The sequence below is a fragment of the Odontesthes bonariensis genome, chromosome 6, assembly GCF_027942865.1.
Source record: "Odontesthes bonariensis isolate fOdoBon6 chromosome 6, fOdoBon6.hap1, whole genome shotgun sequence".
Taxonomy (NCBI): Eukaryota; Metazoa; Chordata; class Actinopteri; order Atheriniformes; family Atherinopsidae; genus Odontesthes; species Odontesthes bonariensis.
Genome location: NC_134511.1, coordinates 14803570 through 14828306, shown reverse-complemented (window position 1 = coordinate 14828306; position 24737 = coordinate 14803570). Strand labels below are relative to the sequence as shown.

The following is a 24737-nucleotide window of genomic DNA, read 5'->3' as shown; positions in this document are numbered from 1 at the left end:
TTTTTTTTTTTGCGTTTAATTATTCCCGTTCAAGGATGCAGTCCGCGTCCTGGTTTCTATTGGAAACAAACAGCCAGACAAAGCCAAAATGAGCAACGCGGTAACGTTCTAAAAGTGGAGGCGGCAACGTGTTATCAGTCAAGGACGAAACTGTATCATTTATTTATCTGAGTGGTGGTGTCATTTGACAGGTTATCTCATAACTGAAGCCACAGAGGTGGTTTATTTGAACAGAATGATATTACCACGACGATAATGAAATACATATGTTTGGAATATTCAGCAATAATGCTGAAGAAAGCAAGTATCAAAAAGTCATTCCAAATGACACAAAACTGTACAAAGAGACCCCTATTTAACGAATGGACTACAATGGATTTGAATTAAAAAAAAAAAAAAAGCTGTTTGACTTTTAATCAAATGTTTTTAACCTACTGAAAATGAGGTTAAAATTAAAATACAATTAAACTAAATCAGGTAGAATATCCCATGTGCTTTGTTAGATAAATGTGAGCATCCAGATGCTAAATATCCACCCAAACATGTTTCCAGTCTCCTAAATTCAGTCAACAGCAGCTGACCTTTAACAGAGAGCAGACACCGGAGATTTAAATCAGCTTCACTGAGTGAAGGATGCACCCCTGTAGCAGCTCTTCGGCTGACACTGAATTGGCGAGCTGACGTGGCGCTAAGTGGGCTGAACGGCGCGAGGGTGCGCACGTTCTCGCCACCTGTCGCGTCCATATGGGCTCACCCTGAGAGCTCGAGCCTCGAACCTCGCCACAGGTGCGTGCTGCAGCCGACACAAGCTGAGCACCAACACAAAGATCTGCTTTTTAAATACTTCGTTCTATGAATTATCTTCACATAAACATGAAAGGTTTCCATTTGACTTTTGAACCTCTCTAATTAATTCATTCATTATCGCCTCTTCTTACAGCTAAGTAAGATTTTAAGGCAGGCTTCATAACACAAACAAGTGAGATGTGCAACACGCCAAGAGATAAGCTCAAATAAAAATGTTTCGGATTGTATTTGCCCTGAAGCTTTGAAGGCGCCTGTCCCAACACCAGCATCCCTTAAAGGGAAAAGCATAAATAATAATCTCCCTTCCATCCTCTTTCCCGCGAGACTCAGCCCGGTTCGCCTCCTTCCAGGTTTGGTTTTTGTCACCTTAGAAACTTCATTGTCTCTGTGTTTTCCTCTCTCCTCCCACATCGTCCCCTGCAGTTTGGCGGCAGCTTAACCGGCCAAATGTGTCGCAGTCAGCTTAACAAAGCTTCGCCCTCTGCAGCTGTTCACTACGGAAGAGTATTAGGGCCAGGCATAAGAAAAATATTTATATTTTGCCTGTCGAGAATAAAGTCGAAATGTCGAAAATAAAGTAATTAGAAGATGGACCAGAGGAGTTGACTTTATTCTCAACATGTCGACTTTAATCTCGACAGGCAAAAAATTATTATTTTTTCTTATGTCTGGCCCTCTTCCGTATAGTTCTCACCGGGTCAACGACGAACGCCTTTATTTTTCAGAGAAAATGGCTTTGCTCGTTTTGCGCACATAGGTTCTTCTTGTTCAATTCGATAAAAAACAAGAAGCGATCAAAAAATCAAGAAAAAAATTCTATTTCTGAAGTATGTACATTGTTTGAATAGCATAAGCAGCATAAATTATGGATTACAGATTGCATATGATTTACAGATAAACAGAAACTCCTCAGGTTTGCATCTGGTTTAGCAGAAACTGAGGTGATGCGAGCCTACCAAGATTCCAAAAATAAAAAATATGTCACAATGTTTAACTTGCAGAGGTCAAATCTGGAAAATGCCAAAACAGCATCACTGTAAGTGATCAAAAACTCCAATATCTTGTATAGGTGTGGAGATAAAATTATAACTTGATTAATGGAATATGAATCCCCATCTATTCATGCCTCTGGAGTCACTTCAAGTGCCCCTTTAATTGTTAGTGAACATAAGGCTCCTCTCCAGTGTGGCTTATAAAGGCAGACACCCTTTCTATGTTTAAGAGGAGACCTACATTTTTCCTGCTTGATAAAGGTTATCATTAGGGCTTGCCTGGATGACTCTTAGCCATCCCTGCTTGGGAACCATGATATACTGATCACCTCTCCACACTCTGTTCGCTTTAGTCATACATGTATATGGCATGATTTTGTGAGGCCTAGGCCTCCGTATCACTCAGGTTCTTCTTATCTGTGTTTGAGCTGTAAAGTTTTCATGACAGAAGCAGCATCGATACTGTAAACTATAGGCCGAAGCTGCAGTGTTGCCTTCATGGCTTCAAGATAAACAGCCCCAGTTTTGTGGAGGTTTAAACAGGTGCCTAAACTGAGATTTGACATTGTCTGGTGGATTAGCTCTTTATAGCTGAACATCTCAATGGAGGGGTCAATAGAAGATAACATGAGACTCCAAAAGGTTAAAGGGTTAGACTTCTTTTGTTTTTGGCAAAGTTTTAAAATTCTCATTCATGGTAGCGTTTAAACTTTAAATCTTTTTTTTTTCTTCTTGTTTAGGACTGGTGTTTATACAGCATAACTGTTTGCAAGCTGGTCCAGAGGGCTAACATGTCATGCAATCTGGACAAACAAAATCTATTTAAATGTCCAAAAAGGGCATAAACAAGGATGTGGGCAGCAATGCATCAGACTCAGACCACACATTCACTCAGACAGAGACAAAAGGGAAGGAAGTCCCTGCCCTTAAAGCAGGTCATGGGGTCACATTTGTTTCACTGCTCAAACATGGAAAGTTCCCAATAAAAAGTTCATTTTCCACGTGCTTAAATATCACCTGTGCTCTTGTATAGCATTACATGTCTCCAAAATATCAGCAAAAAAAAAACACTGCACTTTTTTCTTTACTTAAAAAAACCACACTTTTATTTCCGTACGTGTAAAATAGATATTTTACTCAACAAAAATATGTAGTGAGATGCAAAAATAAACAAACACCGAGGAGTGTAAACACACACACACACACACACACACACACACAATGTAAACAACAGAAAGGGCAGTATTATTTCCTTTGACTGATTAGCTTACAAGCTACCTGAGGAGGACATCATTTAATCATTTACAGATGTAACTATAGATTAAAAGTTAAGCATTAACAGCTGCTGCCAACCTACAATTCCTTCCATTCTCTTACAGATTTACGGCACCTTCATAACTAAAGCCACTGCCCTCATCTCACATTTCAGCTGCAATTGGGAACCCAGCGAAAGCGGTATCCACCTTGCTGAGTCCTCGAGGTAAATGCATGTCCATGAGGGAAGGCCTGAGTTCTTATGGTGCAGTGTTCTCTGATAGACGTTTTGAAAGATGAGACACTGTCTCCAGCCTCAGCTCCATCAGCAGTCAGGCGGCTGGGTGTAGACATCTGTAGACCTGAGAAAGCACCATGCATGCGTATTGTCTCTGATTCCCGTTGCTGCCTCGGTGCTGTGGCGCTGTTGAGCAGGACAGCATTGCAGCGTGTGCTGATGTCCCTGAGCATCTCCTCCACTGTGTCAGAGGACTCGGTTTCATATCCTACATCCAGTCGCTGACGTTTAAGCGGACCCAGGGAGTCGTTCTCACCACAGGATGTCACTGGTGCTCCTACATGTGGGTCTCTGACTGTCATCAGTTTCTGGAAATAAATTGCAGAAGTACAAAACATCCAGAAATTAGAATTAAACAAAAGTTATTACATTACAAGCAACAGAGGTTAAATCTTGGATGGAAGTATGTGTAATCAGCTTGTCTTAATCATGTACTCACTTCGAGCACTGAGGCCAGGTCCTTTGCTCGACTGGCCAGCTGCCTGAGGTGTAGATTCCTCTCCTCAAGGGAGTCAAGCTCTTGCTGCTGTCTGTGAAGAGTATCATAGAGCTGCAAGCACACAGAGATCCCCTCAGTTCTGCTCTCGGCTTTGAGGACTCTTCCTCTTACCTTGACATCACCAATTTGTGTAAAACCTTGTGCTGATTCTGAAAGTCGAAATGCACTTAAAACTGGCATTTTACTAAGAGTAAAGCTAAGCATTTTGTAATGTTAAGTTGACCATAAGAAATGTAAGTTTATAGTTTTACGCAAAATCTCCTTTACAAATCAAACTGGGTTGGATTAAAAGAAAAAAACAAAAACAGATATAACAAAAATGTATTAAGTCTTGCATTAATATTACTCCATAGTGAGGCAAATCACTCACAAATATTTCCTTATCTGGACACACCCGATGTACTTTGAGACACAGAAGACCACCCTACAGAGGTTATATATCTCATAATGAGGTTTTACCTGTTTATTGACAGACACTGAACGTCCCAATGCCCTTCCATGACACTCTGCCATCCCCCTCCAGGGAATTCCATCCTGGGCATGCAGGCTGCCTGTCTCTGTGTTTGAGTGAACCAGACTATCCTCTGGAGCAAAGTCCCTCTGAGGGGTGAGGGGAGGTATGACAAATCCCTGAAATGGTACCAGTTCAGCTGGAGACAGACTGCTCTCCAGCATGGAAGCAGAATCTGACAGAGGAGACAAAACAAGGGTGAAGTCACTGTGACTGTGGAGGATCTTAGTTGATGATGACAATGATAAGTGTTGTAACACAAAAAGCGCATCAGTTATAGTTGGAGTGTCACCATATCTAAACTGTAGGTTAATTATCTCACCTGCCATGAAATCCAGCGCATAATCTCCGAAGTATTGGTCATCTGGATCAGATTCATTCACCTGTAAGCAAATAAAATCCACAATGAACACTGATGTGCATACGTTTTTTTTCTTCATTGAATATAATATAACCTCTCTACCTGAAAATCACACCAACTCCAGGCAGGGCAGTGAGGCTTGCTAACGGGATATATATTGGTGGTCATTTCAGGAAAAGTGCCGTCGCGTTATGCGTAATGTGCGCTCACTGATGTGTGCCAAAAGGGCAGTTTGTGGGAAAAAAAACGTGTGAGGTCCTGCCAATTAGTAGCTTGTGTGTCATGAGTAAACCACAATGCCATTCGTGCAGGATTCCAGCACATCGTGTCAAACATTAACAGGGGGCTTCAGATCTGCCACCATATTAAATCACTCTCCGGTTGGTGGGCTTTAACTAATTTATCACACACGACAAATCAGGAATCACAAAATATAAGAATTCAAGACGAAAGAATTGGATATTTCTTTTCTGATCAGGTTTCATACCAACCTGAGAGCTGAGCGAGTCTCTCTCCCGTCTCACCTCGGAGGCGCAGTCCTCCAAATCTTCCCATGCAATTGTCGAAAAAGCTGCAACAGAACAACAGTGTGAAAAGACGATAAATGTTGGGCACGAAGTTCATCCATGCGAGAGGCAGCCTACCTTGATCAGCGATGCACGGGAACTCGACGTACACCGTGACCGGGCTGCTACATCTGGGCACCGGGGTTTTATCCTGCAGGAAGATTTATTAGACTTTTAGGTTGTTGAGAGTTGGATTGTGTAACCTATTAAAAAGACAGAATTCATACAATTTTCTTAACAGCTGTTCTCCTCCCCAGTTGTTCCATTTGGTTGGGACAAACAGCACCAAAGGCGAGTCTGTCTCTTCGCATCTCCATCAGTTCCATCTGCAGAACTGAAGGGACATGTTTTGATTTGTGGCTGATATAGTCGACATTCTCCCGGTTTGCGTCTCTCTGTGCCGCGGTTTCATACTTAAGACCCAATCAAATGCACTTCTTCGGTCTCCAGGGAGTGACAGCGTCCTCGGAGATTAAATTGGTACAGACGGTTTTTTCGTCTGAAGTGCAAAAATGGTGCCGCGTAAAACGGCGCCATTAGAACAGGTGCCCTCTGATTCACGCAGACTCCCCTCCGCCTACGGCCAAATTGTCCACAAACGTGCCTGAGCCGCAAGCTTGGCAGGTCCTCTGACAGTCATTTAAACGTTAGAAACTTGCATATATAAAAGTATATTTTATTGTAAACATCAAGAAAATTTGAAGCATAAGCTGAAAAACAGAAGGACAGGAGACTTTTGTTTCATTCTCCTATTTATTGTTTTGAACTCATTGGGATTTCTCTGACTGGAGCTGTCTGTGCGTAATTGTTATCCAACTGTGCGTAAAATATAGGCTACTTCAGACAAAGCAAAGCTTGTTACCGCATTAAAAGCGAAGTGGAAAAGGAAAAGGGCAATTGCAGCAGACAGCTCAGTACACGCTCATGACAAAGGCCTCTATTAGTAAACAAACAAATGTCTCCTTGGACCATAAGGTTGAATACACCTGTTTGGTCGATACTGTGTCAGCAGGTCGAGCTGCCACGCGTAATGGATCATCAAATAAAGCCCTGCAACTGACGTTACTTTGTGAGCACATTGGTTTCAAATACTACAGCTAACAGACGAAAGTTGGTGTTGGTGACACCAAAAAGTTTGTATACCGACTTTCAGGCAACAATAGCCGCATGCATCGCTACTTTTACAAAAGTATTTTTATCTACTGTTATCCTGCGAAGCCAATAGTTTCATATTTACAGCACGTTCATTCCATTTAATCCCGTCAGAAAACACCGCAAGCTGCCTATAGAAATTGGATTTTATTATAACAAGCCCTTATTTATGTCATAAAGACACCCTGAAAACCCGTAGAAACGGTTGAAAGTTCTGGTGATCAACAAACAAGAGCCACATTTCATATTTCACACCAAGAAAGAGGCCAGAGACCAGAGATTCATTGAATGATGATTTATTTTGAAGTAGAAATGACAACACATTGTTTTCAGATACTTCATTAAAGAGGTTGCAAAACACCTCAACTCAGCAGCAAATACAGAAAATAAAACATGAAAATAATATATTAATATATTCCATGGATAGTCAGTACCATGCTAATAAATAAGAAATACAATCATGTTCAGTTGAAAGACCTCAAGTGACTGCAAACATCTGACGTATATATGAATTTCAGGAGATCTGTAAACGCCAGCCTCTCAACATGACCCAAATCTTTACTCTAAATGAAACATCTATAACCACAGAGAAGAAGGGAATCTGACATTGATGCAGTTACAGTCACAGGTTCGACCTCACCTCCAGAGTTTCCTGGTTTAGTGATACCAACAGTTTCAGGTTTTCTTTGCATTCCTGTACCAGACTGCAGTTGTAATAATTCACTTCACCCTCAGACAAGAAATCACGTTTCACTGCCCCAGAGTCACTGTCAGAGCCAGAATCCGCAGGTGGCGGGACAGAAGCGGGTTGTGTACATAGTTCATCTGCGAAACTGGCCCACTGGTCTTCCTTTGACTGTCTGGCTACATTCTCAGTGAAACCACGATCAGTTTTCAGTAACTCGCTGGCTAGTGTCAGTGCACAGCTGGCAGTCAGGGATGGTGGGTATTTATTGAAAGCATAGTCTGCTAGAGTCAATTCACAAACTTTTTGTGCAAGATTGCTCTGCTGCCTGATACTTGCTGTGCCTGGATTCACATCTGGAAACATGCTACTATTGTTCTCAATTACAAGATGGGCAGCCTCAATGCAGTTGGTGTAATAGTCCAGGAAAAAGGCGAGTGTGGGTGCAGCAAGGCGGAAGTTAAGACGGAGGAGGATGAGACACTCCAGGTTGCAGAGCTGCTCCTTGGTGAAAGCATCGCAGCACATTGACAAGAGATGGCTGACCGGCGGGGAGCACACCTCCACCTGCAGGGACAAAGGGAAGCAGTTCATTTGAATGTAATCAAAAATCATTCCGCTCCTCAAGCTCATCAATATCAAGGACCTACCTGTTTACTGGCTAAGAGAAGCGCAGTGACACCCAGGAGCTGGAAGCAGTCAGCAGCAATGGGAGTGGACGCCAGGAACCGGTCCAGGATTGTCACCGTCAGGCAGCAGCACTCAAAAGACAGGCGGAAATGTTTGTGGACAGGGATGAGCCAGCTGATCAGCTTACATCGTGCCCCTGCCGTCAGCTGCAGGAGAAACACACAATCATCAGTACAAGCAGATGGAAAAAAAATTGATTATGGAATGTGACTATTCCAAAAATGAAAGAGTTTTACAGAGGCACGTGTTTGCCTCAGCTCCGTGCACATTTAGCGCGGTATTTTGTTTGAATTGTTTTACAAATGTGATCATGTTATTGTTCCAGAAGAATTCCTGTTTTTGCCACTTATGTTCCTCTAAATGCTAAATGAAACTAAAGACTAGTGCCTCAAACATAATGGTGAATTTTTCAAAATGATGTAGAACTTTACTATTTCAAAAGACTAACTTTCTACAACATCATCCAGTTTAGTCTGGATAGTGAGGTGAACAGTATAAATACTGTTATATAAAATAAATTTTACCCCATAGCCTCATATATACAAGTAAAAACAGGCCTATCATGCTAATCATGGGTCATAGCCTACTTGTGGCTGGTGTGCCAGACTTTTGCAGGGATGAAACTCTTCCTCTTTCTCCCTCTGGATCTTGAAACCAACGTCTCCATACTGAAGGTACCAGCTAGACAGATGTCCCGCAACAAGTTCCGGTTTGTTTGACCCGTTGTGGGACACATCTGTCCGAAACCCGCATAAAGTCGCAGAGGATACCAAATCTTCCTCAAAACCAGAATCACTCATTTTGGACATGCACTTCTGTTTTCTGTGCCGGGCGGGCTGCCTGCTGCTGTTCAAACTGCGCGAGAGCTTTCTGCTGGGGGAGATGCGCAACTCTTCCGTCCTCTTTCGGGCACACTTTCGAAACCACGTTCGCTCCTCACAAATGACACCATCTCCGGTGTGGCTTCGCTGTCGGTGGAGCCTTCACGCAGCTCCGCTTGTCGAGTCTCGCCTTCCACCAACAGCAGTCTTGTAGGATGAATGAAGGGAGCTCAGTCTGTGACGTCAGTTTTCCCGGGGTCTTCCCCGCTCGAGTGGTTCACCTTTCTCTCGTCGCCCCAGGCAACTGAGCCAAACAATCACTTATCCCACACTGGAATTCATTACCAAACCTCTAGCCATATGGCTTTAGAGTTGTTGTTTTTGGGCCTATTTAATGAAACATAGAAAAAAGGCTAAACAAACATCCATCCATTTTCTATACCCGCTGAATCCGTCGGTCGGGTTGCAGGGGGGCGTGTTAACTAATTTATTATGCCCCATTGCGTTATTTAAGGTTTATAGAAATTACCGTTAGTTTTGATACTTCTAATTCACAACAACATGAAAGATGACATGTACAGTATTGAGTGTTCACATGAAATATGTGGCAGCTGCACTCAAAAAACATGTGAAACTGTGTTAGAATGTGACGAATTGTTATTGATATGAATCATCATATGATCATTATTAACTTTGTTAATCATTTAACATATACCAGTACTAATTTACCCAATTTGTGTTAATTTTACGAAATAAAAGATAACTTGAAAATAATAACAAAGCAAAGAAAAGCCAGGGTTGAAAACTGTAGTTAACTATTGTTAGGGTTTGAATCCAGGGTCCATGGTTACGTCTCATAACATGATAGCATCTTTTGTCAGAATGATTTGTCTTAAATGATTTTCTTACTAAAAAAGCAGAGGAACGAGTCCTCTTTTTCGGCGGTGGGCGGAACTTTAACGCTGACGATTAGAAAACAGACACTTCGTACGTCACCTTTCAAACTCCAGTTTGAGACAAGAGATCATGCAAAGTCAGAGCTGAACAAGCCCTCAAGTATGTCCTGTGTGCTCCTACCAAAGGTATTTCAGTGACTTTGTGTATAGTTATCGTTGTCGTTTAACTAATGGTTAACTTAACCTTAGCTGCCGGATAAACAGCTCAACGAAAATATGCCAAAGAAGCCGTAGAGCTAGCTATGTAGCTAGTTGAGAACGCTCGGCGTCGTAGCTACAAGGCTAAACACTGGTAGCTAACATTAGCATTGCTGTAACTGTGTAGTGACAGAGACTACAGTTAAATGCAGTGAATAACTCTGATTAGTTACAAATGTTTTAGCTACACGAAGACATGCACCGTTAAGCAGAGAAAGTGGGAGAAATAACGTTGTAGGGAAATTAGCCTTCTGAAGCCTGTAAGCTAGCCTATGCTAACACCATGCTACTGAAAGCTACATACAGTCAGAGGGTTTACGTGACAGTTAACCTCGTATGGTGATTGGTAGCCGTAATAAGCGGTGATTAAAAAAAATAAATAAATAAGAAAGACATTATGTCATATTTTTCATTCGTGATAAATGTGGCAGGACATGAAGCAACGTTTCACCCATGATCTATCAACATTGATGGCCTATAAAAGTCTGTTAACAATTAACATGGTCTATTGAAGCTATATGTTTTATGGAGGTTAAAATAATAAAAATATAATCAGTTAAATGCATGCTGAGCATAATCAAGCAATGGCAGAGTTTAAAATGGGGTCAATTCTGGAGCAGCAGTCTGAATTAGGTGACAAGCTGTGAACATTGTGAGCATTTAATTGTGAAATGAAGAATGTTGAACAAGTTATTGGATGTAATGAACAACACTGCCCATCCTCTTCATAACATGATAAGTGCGAGGCTTCTTTAAGGGGAGTTACAACAACTCTTCATGATGAACTGTTGTGAAATGGGTTTTTTTAAAAGAAAAAGAAACCTACGGCAAGAATTTAATTTTCTATTTCTTTAAGTGTCTCAATGTTGTGCTTTAAACATTCGACAAAACATTTTAGAAATCAAAGCAGCAGGATTTAAAAAAAAAACAACTACAAGACTCTGCAACATTACATAAAACCAATCACTAAATTTCATGAAATTTTAAAGTGTAAGAAAAGTATTTGTATTTCTGTTGTTGTTTAATTGTTATGTTTTGCTATCCGGGGCTACTGTACACAAAGACTACATTACCTGTCATTTGTCCTGTAGTTTTAGCAAAAGTGAAGCATGGAAAACTCTGGCAGGCCTTACAAGTCTAAGCAAGGCGGCTGGGAGAGGGGAGCATCAGCAACAGAAGTGCCAGAAAATTGGAAGATGCAGGATCAGGCTCGAGGACAGAACTTCCGATCTGAAGGAGGTCAGCAAGGCAAGAAGAACCAGGGTGGCCCCTACAGGGCGAGCCCCAAGAGGGGAGGACTGGGACCCCTGAGTTACTCCCCAGGTGGCTTCAGAGGGGGTCACAGTCCTTCTCAGAGGGATGACCTCCGGTGGTTCTCAGGTCCTGAGAGCAGCGGTGGGATTCGAGAGGAAAACTGGAGGGAGCGCATGCAGCAGCAGCAACACTGGAGGAGGAGCACCCAGGGAGAAGGTCCCAAAGAGGACCGAGAGGAGGGGAGGAGAGAGGCAACCGAAGACAGTGCTCATAATTCTGGTGAGGAATTGGAAAACAGGCTCTGGGGAATGAGCGAAACACTTTTACAATTATCTCCATCCAAAAAAGAGGGTCAAATCCGTACCTTAGCTACAAACTACCTTATGTGATTTTAGCTTTAGTCTCTCTGTGGGAACCGAATACCCTCCATCTATGACATGTACGCTTTACTGACTACAGACACGGTTATTTTCTCTTTTCAAAGGAAGGAGACGGAGAAATAGAAACAGAAAGAAAGCTTTTGCTGAAGAGAACAGGAGCGTCATGATTGAAGAGTCCACGCTCTCAGTCAAAGAGCAGCACAGCCTGCGGCAAGCAGAGAGACGAGCGGAGAAGCGGCTTAACCGGGATGAGATCTATTGCCTGAGGAAGGTACTGGACCTTGAGTTTTTTGTTTCAATAACACAGAATTTTTAATATTTTTTTCAGGTACAAGGGGAATTAAGAACATCTAAAGCATTGGGATTGTTCTTCTGACATTGGTGCTTTCCTTTTCTATTTTCAGAAGTCCCACAGCAACCCTGGTGCACTTTACACCTGCGCTCTGTGTGATATTCTCCTGGAATCTCTGTCTGATGCTTATAGACATATCAGAGACAAACGGCACAAGAAAAGGGCCCGGGTGAGAAATGCTCTTAAAATCCAAATTGCCCTTTATTTTATTACAATGGTAATTTGCAAGTTTGCAGTTTGCAGTTAGTCTTTCACTGTGTAGAAGTTGGATCGGATCGGGTTACTCGCAGTCGGATTAAGACCCAGAGATAACTCGGTTGAAAGTCACACTAAACGTGTTTGTAGACGAGTGAAGCACGTGGTGAATTGGACTTTGCGTTCTGCGCATGCTCGAGATTTTTTTTCCCGGGGTCTTGAACCAGAAGTCAAAGGAGACGATATTACTGTCGTCGTCGCCGCCGCCGCCGTCGGAAAGAAACAAACAACGCGATGGAGAATGCACCGTCGTGCATCGCTTTTGTGCAATGACTATGCTCATCACAAACGAAATGTAGAGAGACGTAGCTTCATCTTGCTCTTTGCTCGCCATCTTTCTCAAATGCCTGAGTTTGTTGATGTTGTTGTTGTTGGTGGTGAAGAGGTCAACAGGAAGTGGTTCTATTACCACAAGTTGAAATGGGTACAGCGCCACCTATCGTACTGGGGTATGACATGCTTTGTGCCGATGATTCGATTCATTCACCGCCATATATCCAAGGATAATTACCCTTGCTCAAATAAGGAGCATATTCCAACTATAGCTATAATCGAGTTAATCTCATCATGTAGACCCACTGTCTGTGCTTTGGAAATTTTATTTTATTTTTTTTAAATGGTTTGCTTCTGTGTCTTTGTGTTCAAAGGAGAGACAGGAGCAGGAGATGCTGACTGAGATTCTGCCTCCTGGTCCAGAGCATAGCAGTGCAGTGACTGCCGCACTAGAGGCTGTTGTTCAGGAACATGGGATGAGCGACGAGGATGTGGAAAGAAGACAGGGCGTCGTCTCCATGATGCAGGACCTCCTTCTGTCCGTCCAGCCTGGTTAGACACACTCAGTTTGTGACTAAATCATTACCCGAGTGTATTCTGACAGAATAACCTCTTCATACCAAACATTTTCTTTTCCCCAATGCATTACATTGCTGCACTTTTCCGTGCCTTATTCCTTTCTGATACATTTTCTTTCCCTCTCTCATCTATAGAGATAAGGCTCAGGCTATATGGATCATCTTGCACTAAATTTGGATTTAAGGATTCTGATGTCAACATAGACATTCAGTATCCACCTCACGTGAGTAGCTAAGTGTGAGTTTGATAGTGTTAATACCTCCCCAGGAGAATGGTTACAGGAAACAGTTGTCATGAAAGACGATAGGCGAGCTGATAATTATGTGTGAAGTTAAGAATGTGGCCTTAAAAATTTTTTTTGACACTGTTGACCCGAAAATATGATGTATTGTTTACACTTTAGTTTTTTTTTTGTGGACATTGTGCTTATAGAACTTGCCACATTCATGTCCTTTTCATATTGTATTTATGCTGTATAAAGGTTTTGAAATGGAATATATTCACAGATGCATCAGCCGGACGTCTTGTTGTTGGTTAAGGAGAGCCTCTCTGTGACCCGTGAGTAACATCTCTGTCATTCAATCAAAATATTATTTTGTATTAGGAGATCTCTCCGTAGGAAAGCCATTTGTGTGCTAGACTGTTGTGGAAGATTCAAATTTGGCATGTCTTCCCACTGTTTCAGCTCTCTTCGTTAACCTGGAAGCTGATTTCCATGCCAGGGTGCCAGTGGTCATCTGCAAAGAGAAGAAGAGGTTGGTAACAGATGATGGATTATTTGTCAAATTCAGTGATTTGAAGTAGCTTTGAAGTCGAGACGTTTCTAACGCATTGTTTTATCATTACACTTGGGATATAGCTGAACCTCCATCCCAGTCTTTATTCTCAAGAGGCCCAAAATGGTTTTCCCTCAATACTGTATTTGGTAACATCCATCATTCCTTCAGTTTTGGCTTACTTCCCAGGCTTATCTGATGGAGGAAAAAAAAGAAAAATAAATCCTTGGAGCATGATGCTGCCACCACCATGCTTCCCTGTGGGAATTGCATTCCCAAGGCAATGAAGAGGTTTACACCAGACATGGTGTTTTACTTGATTTTAACTCAACAGACAAGAATACGTCCTTCAACATGTTTGGGGTGTCTCTCAGAAGCCTTTTGATACGCTCCAGATTAGCTTTCTTTTTTTCTTTTCTTTTAAGCAATGTCTGTTTTGCTCTGATTAATGCCCACAAACAAGCTTTAGTTGTGTGTTCTCTCTTGCCGGGTTTGATAAGGTGCCATATTGTCCCGATCTTTTAAATAGTGGATTAAAAAGTGTTTGGTTGGATATTCAGAGTTTGAAGTTTTATCTTATAACTCAACCTCGTATTCCCTTGGAGAGTTCCTTGATGTTTATTGTGTTTCTTATTTGGAGCTGCCTTTAACAAAATGTGTAGATACATATGACATGGTTTGTACAGGTGTTTATTTTTTGACATTTCAAGGTATTTGGCTGCACCAGATCCCAATTAAGGCCTTCAATAGGTGGTTGTAATGCATAACAATTCGAAAGTTGCTAAGATTGTGAATACTTTTGCCTGGAGCTGTATATTACCACATGCACAACATTAGCAAACTTCTTATGAAAGCATCAACTATCATTTGTGTCAACAGTGGGCTGATCTGCAAAGTGAGCGCAGGGAATGAAAACGCTTTCCAGACAACTTCCTACCTTTCTTCACTTGCCACAAGGGAGCGTCTTCTCCTCCCACTGGTTTTGGGCCTCAGACGTTGGGCTCGGGTATGTTTCCATTTTAAACTTGCACATTAGACCGGCAGCTTGTCAAAAAAGGCTGCGATATGCCTATGTTGTTTTTTTTTCTTGCCAAACAAAATTTTATTTGTCTATTCTTGTTTTTGGTTTAGATCTGCGAGATTGATCGTCCAGAGGAAGGAGGGCTGCCACCGTATGTCTTCGCCCTCATGGTTATCTTCTTCTTACAGAAACGCAGAGAGCCTCTCTTGCCCACGTACATGAACCAGGAGGTGTGTTTCTTTTCTTCGTCTGCCTTGAATAAGGACACTGGAAAGTAAACGTTTAGCCCGTGCTATGGAGACTAACCTAACCATCTGATTGTCTTCAGATTAAAGTGTTTTCACTCAGCAAGCTGTCAGACTTCAGTCTCACACATACAGAGGATGGATACTTACACTGGACCTACTCGCCTTCCTCCAAAGAATCATCAAAGCCAGCAGTGGGATCCTGTATAAAGGGGAAGGTAATCATTAAGGCACAAGTATAGCTTCACTGTCACTAGAGTTCAGCTCTTAATTTCATCAAGTTGATCGAATGATTTTGGTTTTTCTTTAAGATGGATTAGCTTTCTCTAGATCTCTGATTTTTCTCCCCGCACAGTTGAAAACAAACTTGCAGAAACCAAGAATGAGTGCTGCGTTATAGCAAACATCTTAAGATTTATTATTGTCTGAATAAATGGACGTGTAATGTTAAATCACACAGTTATGCAATGAAAACCAACCTACCTACAGGAAATGTTTCTTGTAGAAAAGATTGTTTTGACATCAAGAAAAAAAAATTTGTTTGTTGAATCTTACTGAGAAAAGCTGTTATGGGTGCTCTGATAGATGGACGCTGATTGGCCAACATTCCCCTGAAATAACTGGGTCACTAAATGAGCCAATCGGAAGCTCCACCGGCGTGAAGCCTGTTAGAAAGCAAATACGAGCACTAAGAGACGGAGTTATTCAATCACACACACACACACACACACACACACACACACACACACACACACGCTGACATCAGTAAACGCTAGAAACAAAAAACTTTGTGCTTACTTGATAAAACCAGCACAGCAAGCAGCAGGCAACGGTAAAGTAAAGCTTCTCAGCAGAGTTAACTTCACTGAGTTAACTGTAAAACCTTGTATTAACAGTTAAAGTTAAAAATTATGTTTCCAAACAAGCGTTAACCCTTTTGAAACGAGAGATTGGCAGAAATGGAGCCCATTTTTTTTACAGTTCGGGTCATATTGATACAGACAGCAGTAGTAAAGCCATTTCTCAACCTTTGTATGTCATATTTTTTTGTTGCATGGTTAAAACTGCAACTCACTGATATCTTTGAATCAGTGGGATGCGGCACCATCATGAGACTGTAGGAGACAAAGCCTCGGTAGCATGTAACAGTGAAAACGGTGACAAATAGTGCTGCCTTCAATGTCACGACGGCACAACATGATGCATTTGATGACATTACAGAACAGATACTGTTTTGTTTTACTATATATGCTCATTTCAAGGTAAAAAATGCTTCTCAGCTTTATGGTCGGGGGCTCCAGGCCCTTTCAACAACAAAATTACACCAAACAAAATGGAAAATGGAAAAAAAAAAAAAAAATCAATACTTTTAATTTGATTGCCTCAGTTTTGTAAACTGTTGGCTAGGCGTGTTGTTCTCATGTAGCTTATATGCTAATTTATATTTCCTACAATATGTCTTTTTTTATAATCGGAGAACAACTATTTATTTTAAGCTCTAAAGCTGTTCTTGATGGCAGCTGTGGGAGTGATATGATGATAAATAACTTGCTGTCAAATCACGATACCTTCTCATCTATTCATTTGATACTTACAGAATGTTGTTAAAGATAGTATTTAATTGTTTTTATAATTGTCAGCTGATCCTGCTTCCAGCAATTGGAGATTGTGGCACATTTAAAAGAAAAAAAAAAAAAGTGTGTTGTATTGTCATGCAGGTCCCGCTGGTGTATCAGAACCCCAATCCCCCAGTGGAAGTGGGGCTCCTCTGGGTTGAAATGCTTCGCTTCTACTCGCTGGAGTTCATCTTGTCCGACAACATCATCGGCGTCCGAACCAACCCTGTCCTCTCCAGAGAGATGAAAGACTGGCCAAAAAAACGCATCGCCGTTGAGGGTCAGAAGCTTTCCCCGTTGAATCATTTTATTCAAAGAATTTAGTCAACACCCTCATGTTTTGAACCTTTTTTGTGAGAGAGTTCCCGCCTCAGGAAATGGTCCCGATTACTCACAGATGGCTTGACTCTAATAAATGCTTCTGTTTTTTTTCTTTAGACCCGTTTGCTGTGAAAAGAAATGTGGCCCGCACCGTGAACAGCCAGAAAATGTTTGACTATATCCTCCACTGCCTCAAATCCACATTCAAGTACTTTGCACTTCCTCCCAATACGTCGGCTGCGAAACTCAAAAGCGAGGCCAAGCAGGGACCTAATCAAGGGGCAGACGCTAAGGCTTTCAGTGAGGAGACGACGGGTTCGTCGGATTTCGGTCGGCTCACCCTTCAGTCAAAACATACAAGTCAACCGAACGCTTCAGAAAATGGTCCCGAGGACTCCGACTGCATTATTGAAGAAGAGGAGGAAGTCGAGGAATGCAGTGACTCGGATGAAGAGAGAGAGAAGGAAAAAGTGGACCTGGGAAAAAGCAGTCTCTCAGAGGATGAGGAGGACGAGGAAGAGGAGGAAGAGCCAGATGTGGACACACATGACCGACGGCACTTGGACAGTTTTACCACAGAAGATGAAGAGATTTTCCAAGTTGATGAGATCTCAGGGGACGAGCTTTTGTCGGATGAGGAGGGCCCAGACTTGGACACGCCTGGTTCAGTCAATGAGGAAGAGGAAGAAGAAGCGGAGTTGGCAACTGTCCGGCTCTCACCTCCTCCTTCAGAGGATGCAGTTAAAGATGAAAGCCTAGAAAATGAAAACCAAAAAGAGAAAAAATTCAGATACAAGTTCACCAAGCAAGCTTTCACCAGGGGAAAGGTTAGTTTGACTGCTTGTTTTCGTTTTTACAAATCACGTGACAAGCAAGCTTCGTGTTTACTGTCGAAATAAAACCGCTTTCAATGTCTCTCAGTCACACATGGTCGTGTGTAGCTTGTGCAAGCGCGATGGGCATTTGAAGAAAGACTGTCCAGAAGATTTCAAGAAAGTGGAGCTGGACCCGTTGCCACCAGTAACACCAGAGTTCCTCGGTATCCTCAACAAAGTGTGTGAGCAGTGCTACAGTAAGTAGTCTGTCATTGTAATTTGGCTCAAAGGTGACATTAATCATTATGAAATGCACCACTCACCCAAGTTATTTGTTAGGTTTGCCAATTTTAGTCAGTGGATATTAAAAAGTTGAGACTGACTAAAAGTTGAATGAAATTATGCAAGTAAGTAGGTTTAAGAGAAATGTGAAGGCTTTTGATTATTTTGTATGCCATAAACAGTAGGTTTAATACGAGAAGTTTTTCCTTTTCTTATTCTACATCTGTTAATGATGCTCACTGTTCTAAGTCTTGTTCAACAAGCTGTTAATTGTTCCCTCGAAACTGTTGTGATTGCTAGTTTTACCGTGATGAATGCCACCTGTTCATGTGTAGATGTGAGAGGTAACCATTAGTAAGGCTCTTGGCATCCACTTTTTTGGTTTTACTAGCTTCTATTTGTTAACTAATTTCAAAAAGAAATGCATAAACACATTTAATCATCTTAAATCTTTTGTTCTCATCAAGTAAGAACTTTTTCCAAGTATGAGGTCCACTGTGTGTTAATTAGCTTGAGCTACTGTAATGTTCTCAGTGTTGCAAGTTGCAGAATCCCCACGAGGATGTGTGTCCCGTATTTTGAGTTTTTCTTTTTGTTCATTTCCCTTTTTCAGGTGACTTTGCCCCAGATGAGCTGGAAGTTGGTGTAAGAGAGCACATCCTTAAAGACCTGCAGACTTTTGTCAGACGACAGTTTGCCGGTGAAGTAATCAACCTTGTTTACTGTTTACTTTATTTCCTACGACGTGTAAACAATTTGATGAACTGCCTGGTCTTTGATGGGGCGGCCACGGGGCAGCTGATGGTGGTCATCTTCCGACGAGTTGAAAAGGCCCAATGTAAACATGGAGAATATTGACACTTTGTTTTTGCTGCGCAGGGGCTCGACTTCAGCTGTTTGGCTCATCCAAAAATGGCTTCGGCTTCAGGCAAAGTGACCTAGACATCTGTATGGTGTTGGAGGGGAAAGAAACCACAGCTGTAAGTTATTTATTTTTTGTACATAATTGTGAAATAAATGTATCTGTTGTTCAGATCTGATCCAGTTGAGAATCATCCTTTATTTCGCTGTTGTATGACTTTAAATATTTAACCTGATTATTATCATTTTTTCCCTCTCTCACAGGATATTGACTGCATCATTATCATTGAAAGCCTGGCGAGATTGCTAAAGAAACACCCAGGTACATCATGGGTGACCTGTCTGTTTTTTTTGCTGTGAACCCCCACTCCAGACAGCTATTTTTTATATTTACTTGTAAAGGATTGTTTAGATAGAGCCACATTTTCTGAATGCTGCTGTTTTTATGTTGGTTTTCTTAAACTTTTGGATTGAGCGCTGTTTTTAACTCCTAGTCTCCCAGAATCTCTACAGTGATCCCACATTCATAGGAAATTCATAATCGGCTCGCTTCAGGGCTATGATGTTAAAGTTAGAACTGATGTGAAACTGTGGTCTCTCTTCTCAGGTCTGAAGAACATCCTCCCCATCACTACAGCTAAAGTACCCATCGTTAAGTTCTACCATGTTCACACTGGCTTGGAGGGAGACATCAGCCTCTACAACACGCTGGTAGGGCTCCCTCCTCCCTTTTTCATATGCACTCTATTCCTCTTGGAATATAACCGAGTCGGTGGAAAGAAACGCACGTTTGAAAATTCCCTCTAAGTGACCGTTGTTGCTCATGCTTGAAGGCAAATGTTTTTCTCTCCAGGCCCTGCATAACACACATCTACTAGCTTCATACGCTGCTATTGACCGAAGAGTGAAGCTCCTCTGCTACGTCATGAAGGTTTTTGCCAAGGTAATAGCACTCTGCACTCTCACAGCCAAGGCATCGTTGTAAAATATTTGCAGTGTGTTATGTTGCTCGTTATTATTGTATTGGCATCATAGATGTATAGATATTTATTTTCCTCTCATTACAGATGTGTGATATTGGGGATGCTTCACGGGGCAGCCTCTCGTCCTACGCTTACACTCTGATGGTGCTGTTCTTCCTTCAGCAGAGGAACCCACCAGTAATCCCTGTCCTCCAAGAGGTACTAATGGCGTGTCTGTGAAATGTTCCAGCATACGTTAAAGACGAATTTATCATGCCGTTTATCACTGTGACAATGTTCTGATTCATGTATTACAAGCGGCTTTAATGGGTGTGTTGCCGCAGATCTACAATGGGAAAAAGAAGCCGGAAGTCTTAGTCGATGGCTGGAACGTGTACTTCTTTGATGATTTAAAAACACTAGTGAGTATGTTGAGTGGAATATTTTTAAATAAATGCATCATAAATGTTGCGTATTTCACCATCGTCCTCTTCCACCTGCAGCCCAGTCGTTGGCCGCATTTTGGGAAGAACGCCGAGACGGTGGGGGAGCTGTGGCTCGGCCTGCTCCGCTTCTACACCGAGGACTTTGACTTCAAAGAGCACGTTGTGTGTACCCGACAGCATGCCCGTCTCACCACCTTCAACAAGCAGTGGACGTCCAAATACATTGTCATTGAAGGTCGGCTTGAGTGACACTTGGGGCAAAAACTTGCGCAATAAAAACCCCAATAAAGGGGGGGAGGGGTTGTTAAAAATATTTTCATGATAACCTATCTAACATTAAGTGTCATGATCAATAAGTATTGTTACACTGTCTGCTGAAGTTATCTTGCCATCTATTCTCTGTCATTACAGATCCGTTTGACCTGAATCATAATTTGGGTGCTGGTCTGTCCAGGAAAAGTATGATTATCTCTTTCTTTCTTAATTTTGAAGTCTTTACAAAGCTTTTTCTGTCCTCTCAAACGACCTTTTTTCCCTTCAAAATAGTGACGAACTTCATCATGAAGGCGTTCATTAATGGAAGAACAGTGTTTGGCACGCCGGTCAAAGTTTTGCCTCCAGTGTATCCCAGTCACATGGTGAGTATTTGCTTTCTGAACACTATTTATTGATTTATTCATTTTTAATTGTATTTTTATTATCCTTCACATGACATCATAATTGTCGCAGGAGTATTTCTTTGATCCCGAAGTTCTCACCGAGGGGGAAGTGGCTCCCAATGATCGCTGCTGCCGCATCTGTGGCAAGATCGGCCACTTCATGAAAGACTGTCCCCTGCGTAGGAAGTGCGTAGAAGACAAATCCGTCAGCGTTGCTTACTTTGACTTCTGGGATGTCTTGTGACAAACAATACGTTTTTTTTTGTGACAGGGCCAGGCACAGAAGAGATTCAGAGAAAAGGCCAGAGCACCTGCGAGACAAAATGGATGCAGGGGAGGAAGCCAGAGATCAGGTCAGACACAGGAGTGAACACTGGGACATAAGAGATTCACCGGATATGCGCTGCTGCTACTTGTGTGGATCAAGTGGCCACATCAAGAAGGACTGTCAGCTTTACAGAGGCACTACAGGTTTACACTGTTTCTTTTTTCTATACTTATTCCAGCTTCTTAGTTGAACTGGGAGTTTTGTTCCTTTACTGTCCTTTGAATATATAACTGGACAAGACGTTATGCATTTATGAATAAACGTTGACGATGGATAGAAAACTCGTTACTCACTTGTTACTTTATTCATCTTTATTTGTAATTTGGCAGGTAATATGAAGATGGAAAGGATGGAAAACTTTTCCTCCTCGCCCTCAGCCCACTTGAGAAATTTGAGAGAAAAGGAGAAACAGGTATGTTTTTACTGGACAACAGATATATGATATATATATATATATATATATATATACTGTCTACACTGCCACACCTATGCCCCACTGATCCTAATTCTTTCCAGGGTTTGCCTTTACAAGAAGAGAAGAAGAGAAAAAAGCAGCAAAATGTGATATTAAGTCCACAAGCAGGTATTTAAGTTCAAAATTCTTTTTTCTTCAATTGGAGAAAAGCCTGCAACTCAAATGTATGACAAGTAATGGATTTAAATGTAATATTTGTCTTTAATGGAATATTTTAAAGGCTCCCACTTACCTTTCTGAAAAAGTCTTTCTGTTCAGTTAGAGGGGGGGATATCTATACTAAAGAATGCATGGACACTCAGTAGATGCATCCATAAATTTAGTATAATTACAGTGGAGGCACCAGCCAATCAAATCCCTTGTTTGATTATATATAAGATATTGTGACTTATTGTCACTGCAATTCCACGTGTCAGGCTTGTTTATGTTTATGCATTTGGCAGACGCTTTTATCCAAAGCGACTTACAGGTAGGTAGGCAGGTAGGGTAAGGGGGTCTTGCCCAAGGGCCCCTACTGGAGATAGTACCTTTCATGCAGGGGATTTGAACACAGGTCACCTACACAATAGGTGGCAATCTTACCACTACACTTTCCAGTCCTCTTATTCACTGTGGTGAAGCATTGCCATCAAAGTATGTCTGACACTGTGGATAGAGTGAAAAGATGGAGGGCTTCTAACTTTCTTAAAGTAGAAATGACTTAAATGGCTTTATATGACCGCAAGTTTAACATTTAGTCTTAATGGGCTGATTCTCAGTCTCTCTGACTCTTTTAATATACATTTACGCTTTGCTGTTTTTTTTTTTTTTACAAGAAAAATACAAAAAAAAAAAAAAGATGGAACTATAGGCTCATTTGAGTGCATACGTGCCGTGATTTGACCCCCCGATCAGATTATCTAACGTGATGTTAATGTGCCTTAAGCGACTTATTTGAATGAAGTATTTTTCCGTTTAATTTGGCTCAGGAAATTAGAAGAAAAATGTGTTAAATGTTAACATTTGTTTCTTGGTGTGTCTCAGGTAGTTTAGCCTGCAGAAATATGGGTCGGCCTGGTCACAGGAAGAGCCCCGCGGAATGAGCAGCAGCAGTGGATGCAGACCACAAGATTCTACTGTTGTCCATGCAGACGGCACCCCAAAGTCTGGAAAACCTTAAATCTGAGTGGTACTGTTGGGCCAATGGGAGACTCCTAAAAGCCAAAGCCTGGACAACTTGACTTGAAGCCAAATAGGGCCTTTTTATGTGTGTGGTGTGCCCCCTCCCAAAGTTTTCCTTTTCAAAGGAGCTTTTTAAAGCTTTTCATTTTAACAAGACAAGTCATTATGCATGCATCTGATGTCTTTGTTTACCTACTGAGCCAGTCAAGTTTTTTTTTTTTTTTTTTTTAAAGAGGGAGGGGGAAAAAAAAGTATTGCATAGCAGTCCAATTCATAGAGTTTAAATTGCTTAAAGATTTAACAAAGTTTGGGTGGGGGGGTTAAACTCAAGTTCTGTTAGATTACTGACAGCTTGATCTCAATAAGGATTCTTTTTTAAGACAATATGCTTTATATTGGTCTTATATTTGATGTCAACTCTTTGACAGTAAAGTCACAACAGTCCTTGCAGTTAGATGAAAACCTGGTGTTTCTTAACAGTGTTGCAGCAAATGAACAGGTTGCCTGATGCTTAAGGTCACATGGAATCAGTGCGATCAGAGCCATTTTTAACTAAACTGAAAAGTCACTCAGTTCACTTGCTTATCATTTTCCCAGAGTTGTTAAGGGGTTGCTTTGGGTTTAGCAAAAATATACAGTGATTGTTTGAATGGCAGTGTGCCTTTTGTCAAAGCCAGGATGTATCCTTTTTCTTTTTTTAGTGAATTTATAGCAACTCCGTTTTTTAATTTGTCCTCTGCACTGCCGTCGATCAGTTTATTTCCCCTTCTCTCTTGAAAACAGTGCGCATGCTTTGTTGAGAAAGTGTCCTGTTGCTAAATACCCCCCTTCAAAGAATTCTGTTTTAATTTGATACTGCTGGTCCAAATCCATGTTTTATTGCTGAACGTCGTTTCTCGGCTGTGTGAACAGAAGGACACAGTTGCACTTCCTCTGCTGACTCCATTAGTCTCCACATGTAAGGGAAACATAATGTGCAAATACACAGATGAGGATTAAAAGATTTCATGCTTACACTCGATGGTGATATTTTCCGGCTGATGGCATACACTGGTACCAACACTGCGCACACGTAAAAACCTGTACCTATCTTTTCATTCTGTTATAATGGTGCCACAGATTGGTAGCTGCACTGTGAGGGTCCACGCCCTCCAACTATGTCGCTGCTTGTTGTGTCTCAAAGACCCGCTTTTCATTCAACTTTAAATATGGACTATCTGCCTTTATTGTTTTGCTAACGTTTTAGCATTTTATAACAATTAATAAAAAAAGAGAAATCGTTGTTGGTATTATAATCAACTTTTCATTTTAAAGCAGGTTTGTTTTAATGCCAGCCTTATTGTATTTCTTTTGACTCAAATGAGTTTTAGTTGGGTATTAAAAAAAAAACCCTATACTGTCCAGTGAGGTTGGCTTGTGATCCATTTTGTGTCTCAAAAAAAAAAAAAAATTAAACTTCAGTTTAATCTCAGTGTTGAGTATTTACTTTATGTATAGATGTTGAGCTGTTAATGCATATGAAATGCTAAAATATTTTGTCTTTATTTGCACAAAATCAACTGGTGTTGCCCAACATTTTGGAAAGGTGGAACTCTGGACATTATAACTATCTTAATTTGAACGTTTCTCTCTTCATGAAAATATTTATCGCCATTTTTGTAGCTTGTAAAAGCTATCATGCCTCTACTTTACAGAAAACTACATTAAGTGACGTTCGGCGCATTCATTCTTGGCGTATTCAAGTAAGTACAGTAAATGTGGGCCGCGATGATAATTGATTTCCTTTATTTAATACATCTCAGGAAAATTCGTGGGCCACAAGAAATGTTGCACAAGGATGCTTGAAATCTTCAGATGGATGGTGGTGTCAACTCTCGTTTCCGCGC

General features: G+C 41.4%; 3 protein-coding genes across 3 annotated transcripts; 1 reads left to right on the top strand and 2 right to left on the bottom strand.

The window, feature by feature from the left end:
* Window positions 1-3224: 3224 nt before the first annotated feature.
* On the bottom strand, window positions 3225-5599 carry mcidas (multiciliate differentiation and DNA synthesis associated cell cycle protein). The gene is made up of 7 exons (XM_075468967.1): window positions 5516-5599; window positions 5367-5439; window positions 5214-5293; window positions 4684-4744; window positions 4310-4536; window positions 3791-3901; window positions 3225-3659 (listed from the first exon to the last, which is right to left on the bottom strand). Exons 1-7 carry the CDS (start codon window positions 5597-5599, stop codon window positions 3225-3227), a joined length of 1071 nt encoding a protein of 356 aa, XP_075325082.1.
* Window positions 5600-6920: 1321 nt separating this feature from the next.
* ccno (cyclin O) lies at window positions 6921-8922 on the bottom strand. The gene is given in 4 exon segments (XM_075468966.1): window positions 6921-7692; window positions 7776-7961; window positions 8403-8666; window positions 8669-8922. Coding segments are annotated over 4 exon segments (1179 nt in total). The 5' UTR covers window positions 8768-8922; the 3' UTR covers window positions 6921-7062.
* Window positions 8923-9622: 700 nt separating this feature from the next.
* On the top strand, window positions 9623-24322 carry tut7 (terminal uridylyl transferase 7). The gene is made up of 29 exons (XM_075467515.1): window positions 9623-9718; window positions 10882-11323; window positions 11529-11695; window positions 11829-11945; window positions 12679-12856; window positions 13018-13106; window positions 13390-13441; window positions 13569-13638; window positions 14539-14665; window positions 14791-14910; window positions 15009-15143; window positions 16644-16821; window positions 16980-17689; window positions 17784-17934; window positions 18573-18659; window positions 18839-18939; window positions 19085-19142; window positions 19428-19531; window positions 19674-19763; window positions 19888-20001; window positions 20127-20204; window positions 20286-20463; window positions 20640-20687; window positions 20775-20866; window positions 20958-21073; window positions 21159-21358; window positions 21545-21627; window positions 21732-21798; window positions 22714-24322. The coding sequence occupies exons 2-29, from the start codon at window positions 10900-10902 to the stop codon at window positions 22770-22772; spliced, it is 3993 nt and encodes a 1330-aa protein (XP_075323630.1). The 5' UTR covers window positions 9623-9718; window positions 10882-10899; the 3' UTR covers window positions 22773-24322.
* Window positions 24323-24737: the final 415 nt, after the last annotated feature.

Excerpts from the sequence above, each read along its gene's own strand:
- mcidas (XM_075468967.1), bottom strand. The coding sequence starts at position 5,599 with ATGCGAAGAGACAGACTCGCCTTTGGTGCTGTTTGTCCCAACCAAATG. Across the intron at positions 5,440-5,515 it reads GAACAGCTGTTAAGAAAATT|GATAAAACCCCGGTGCCCAG; the intron begins GTATGAATTCTG and ends ATCTTCCTGCAG. Across the intron at positions 3,902-4,309 it reads CAGTGTCTGTCAATAAACAG|CTCTATGATACTCTTCACAG; the intron begins GTAAAACCTCAT and ends GTGTGCTTGCAG.
- tut7 (XM_075467515.1), top strand. The coding sequence starts at position 10,900 with ATGGAAAACTCTGGCAGGCCTTACAAGTCTAAGCAAGGCGGCTGGGAG. Across the intron at positions 17,690-17,783 it reads AAGCTTTCACCAGGGGAAAG|TCACACATGGTCGTGTGTAG; the intron begins GTTAGTTTGACT and ends AATGTCTCTCAG. Across the intron at positions 20,205-20,285 it reads TTGATGATTTAAAAACACTA|CCCAGTCGTTGGCCGCATTT; the intron begins GTGAGTATGTTG and ends TTCCACCTGCAG.